This window comes from Neomonachus schauinslandi, chromosome 4 (genome assembly GCF_002201575.2).
Source record: "Neomonachus schauinslandi chromosome 4, ASM220157v2, whole genome shotgun sequence".
NCBI classification, from domain to species: Eukaryota; Metazoa; Chordata; class Mammalia; order Carnivora; family Phocidae; genus Neomonachus; species Neomonachus schauinslandi.
In genome coordinates this window covers 70,041,862-70,045,841 of record NC_058406.1, presented here as the reverse complement: position 1 = coordinate 70,045,841, position 3,980 = coordinate 70,041,862, and the positions used below count along the sequence as shown (strand labels likewise).

Genomic DNA, 3,980 nt, shown 5'->3' with positions numbered 1-3,980 from the left:
CAACTTAGGAAAAGTCATATGATGCAATGTAAATGTTAGAAGCTTATGATGCAACTTGATCAAAACTACATTGGTGTGGCTTTGGCAACATTGTTCTTTTCTGGTTCTTTTGCTTTCCCTTCCCTTAAATGTTAGAGTTCCCAAGAGGTGTCTGACTGGCTGACTCAGTGGGCAGAGCATGCAACTCTTGATATTGGGTTGTGAGTTTGAGCCGCCTGTTGGGTGTAGAGTTTACTTTTAAAAAATTCTGGAGTTCCCAAGTTTGTCTTTGTTCCTCTTGTCATTTCTATCTACCCTCACCACTTCAAATACCATCCAGTTTATCATGTTGTCCAAACATGTCTTGTGCCCAGGCTGTGTTTTGAACGTCTCACCCACATTAGTCATTATTCATATTGTCTTGTATACACGTCTATTAGTAGCTAGATACCATTCTGGGAATAGTTGGCTGTTTATCAGTCTCCCCCATAAAAATAGAACTCTTCCAGGATATAAGATGACTGGGACATAAGGACTCAATAAATGTTTGAGTAATACCAGATAATAATAGAGTTCATACTGTGTGCCAAGTACCTCTAAGAACCTTATATATATAGTATCATTTAATTCTCACAGCAGGCCTGTGAGAGGTTTAAGCTAGACGTACCTTCACACAGATGAAAAAGGAAATAGGATTGTAAAAAAACAGTGACCAAAAAGTATGCAGACGTTAAATTAGGTATTAAAACGAGGGGATCATAGGCGGTTTTTCTCTTTCAAAAAATTTCTTTACTATTATAGTTAAGCTGCGTGTGTGTTGTGTATGACATGCGCCGGTATCTGCACGTGAGCGAATAAGCTAACAACTTCAGTGAGCTAACGCAGCACCCGGAAGTTGTAGGGCAAGGTCTGGGAAAAGGGGCAGAACCCAGAGGTACTGACAAGCGGTGAGCAGTATGCGAAGGCGGGGCGTGCGGCGGGAGGAGCAACGGGCCCCACCCACGGAAACCAGTCCTTACCCGGAGGCCAACCGGCTGCTCCTCGCAAATGACGTGCGAGGGCTGTGGGCGGAGCCACTCCTGAGAGGATCCGGCCGGGGGGCAGGGACAGGCTTGGCCCATGGGCCGGCACCGATTGGCTCCCTCTGAGATGGGGCGGGTTCTAAGGCTCGCCCAAATTCGTCGAGGGGCGGGGCCTGCGCCTAAGTCTCCCGGAGAGGAAGGAGCGCGACACGGAAGCCCTTTTGGGACGCCTGGGTCTGCAGCGCCTTCGGCCCCAGAGGCGGAGCCGGAAGCTCTACGGTTTCATCCCTGAGCCCCTCTGTTGTCGAAGGGGCAGTTCTCTTCCTCTCGACCCGTTCCGCCTGCCCTTCTTCCCCTTCACCCGGAGGCCGAAGTCCCCAGCCCGGCAGGGCGGTGCTGCCGGAGCTCCCGGACCCGGAAGAAGCATTTACTCCCTCCGCCATGGAGCCCACCGCGCCGTCCCTCACCGAGGAGGACCTGACAGAAGTGAAGAAGGACGTGAGTAGCACAACCTTGCCTGGGCGCCGCCCAGGGCCGGGGATCGAGGGTGGGCAGGGGCAGGCTGCGGCCCGGCGGGCGTGGAAAGCGGAAACCCGGAGTGGGAGTCCGAGTCGGAAGAGGAGCCTTCGGGTGAAGAAGCGGAAGGTCCAGGCACCGCAGGACTGCACCCGAGGGACCTTGGTGGAAGTGACCCCTCGTGACCTGCTAATCCACGTTTAAAATCGCTAAAGGCGGGGCTTGGGTTCCTGAAACCTTGTCCAGTGGAGCGTTTCTTCGCAGTCAGCTTCTTGCCCGCTCTTCACTGGTGATTTTTACCGCCGCTGCGCTTTGGAGCTGCGTTGTTGGGAATCGACTGCCCAGGTTCATCCTTGAGTCAGAGTCCTTAGGCTGCTGGCTCAACCTGGAGCGAAAGCTGGACCAGTTAAAGGATCCCAAGCAGTGGAGCAAATACGTGAAACTTTTATAAGGGGGGTTGGGGGAAGCTCAACAGCTGAAAGCACAACCTGGAATTCCCCTAGTAAGCAAACGCCCACATATTTAAATTGAGAGGGGGTGTAGCCGAAAATTAATTTACAGGTAAATGCTGAAAATATTCAGCACCTAAATTACGGCCTTTTGCTTGGACGCTGCAGAACTGCCCAAATCTTCATACTTAATACTTGTTAAGGTTTTACTTGTTTTGCCATCTGAGATCTATATGAGTACCACTGAAATAACTTTATATAATTTCAAATTAAACACAGAAACTCAACAGAAAATGAGTTCCGGTTTAACACCTTAGTACTTACACAGAATCATATCTGTGAACTGGACAAGACAGCAGGTTTTTAAATGTTCATCTACCTTAAATTCTTCCCCTTTCCCTCCCTTGAAAGGTTTATTACATTGTACTCATAATTACATAATTACACTTGGCATGACTCATTAGCAGAAGGAAACTGGATATGACTGGGATTTGTGCCTTAGTTTCCTCATTCAGCAGATTTTTATGGAGCACTTAGTATATGGAAAGTACTGTTTGGGGGCCTAGAAAGATACAAAAAAAAAGGACAATCAGGCCTCTGCTTTATATTCTATTAGAGATAAGACTGGAACATTGATAACTACCATAGAATAAATGAGTGTTGTCTTATATAAGATTTGTGCCAGTGGAACCATGAACTTTAAAAGCTAGGCCTGTGGTGTTCCAGATTCTTTGTCACACAATTTGCAGTGTTGCCATTTAATCTTTACAGCAGCCTCTAAGGGAAATAATTGTCATTCCCATTTTACAGCTGATAACAAAAGACTGTGAGAGGTTACAAGTGAGCATAAATATAAAACCTGTACACACAGTTGTGAAGAGTGTCTTCCAGGTTTTTATTCATTTTTTTCCTATCAGTTCATTGATATTACTCATCTCCATGATTTCAATTTACAGCTATATCAGAAATTCATAACCATGGGGAATCATGAATGGGTTTTCAGGAGGTCTATGGAAAAAAAGTACGTGCACATTTTTTTTCTTAGAAATTTTTTTCGTGCTATTTTCAAAATGGTTGATGACCTCAGAAAGCTTTAAAATTATCATACACATATTTGGACTTCCTTCTTTGTCAACTCTAGGTCCTTATTTCCAAATATCTACAGAAAATCCACTTTTATATTCTGCACACTCCTCATCTTGTCAGAAATTGAACTTTTTATCATCCCTTCCCCAAAGCTGCTTGTTGTCCCCTGCAGTATTCTGTCTTGATGGATAGTATACCACCACCCATCCTCCTGGAAAGTCCCACTTTTTCACTATGTTCCACCCTCCTCCCCCCCCTCCCCTACCTCTCTAGTTGTTTACCTCATCTTTTGGGTTGAATTTAGTTCTCTGAGGCATGCATGAGTCTAACAGTTCAAAAATTAAAGACTAAGACACAATCCCCGTTTGAAAAGAGCTTGATTTCTTGGGAGGAGGTAGACAGACATAAATTAATAATTTCAAATTACAGTATAAGTGCAATGAATTTTCCATTCATCTGAAACACTATCTACTTGACACTGCTAAGTGCAGGATATACAGAGTTGGACAAAACATGCCTGGTTTTTGCCTGCTTCAAACATATATTTGTTGAAAACAAAGAAATGATTACAAATTATGGTAAGTACTATGAAGGAGACAAACAGGTATTGAGACAATAGCAGGGGGAATCTGCTTGACATAGGATGGTCAGGGAAGGTTACATTTAAACTGGTTGCTGAAGAATATGACAGAACTTTATTCTTGGGGGGAATAATATTCTAGGCAGAATAGAATTTGCAGAGGACCTAAAACAGACAAGACCTTGGTGACTTGGAAAAATTGGAAACACAGGCAGAGGGTGCCCTGAGGTGAAGTTACAAAGGTGGGCTAGAGCCCGTTCATGAAGGGTCTTACAGATGGTAATAAAGTGCTAGGATTTTTAAAGCTTTAAAATTATCATACACATATTTGGACTTCCTTCTTTGTCA

At 44.9% G+C, this 3,980-nt stretch overlaps 1 protein-coding gene across 4 annotated transcripts in view; it reads left to right on the top strand.

The window, feature by feature from the left end:
* Positions 1–1,192: 1,192 nt before the first annotated feature.
* The window catches only part of BCL10 (BCL10 immune signaling adaptor), a 10,254-nt gene continuing 7,466 nt past the window's right edge, over positions 1,193–3,980 (top strand). For 2 of the 4 annotated variants that reach the window (XM_044914060.1, XM_021690050.2), the window contains exon 1: positions 1,193–1,499. In XM_044914060.1, coding sequence (XP_044769995.1) covers positions 1,443–1,499 — 57 coding nt within the window. In that variant the 5' untranslated portion in view covers positions 1,193–1,442. Of the gene's footprint in view, positions 1,500–2,763; positions 2,988–3,980 lie in introns of those variants that run through there. The other 2 variants (XM_021690051.2, XM_021690052.1) reach the window with 2 other exon arrangements.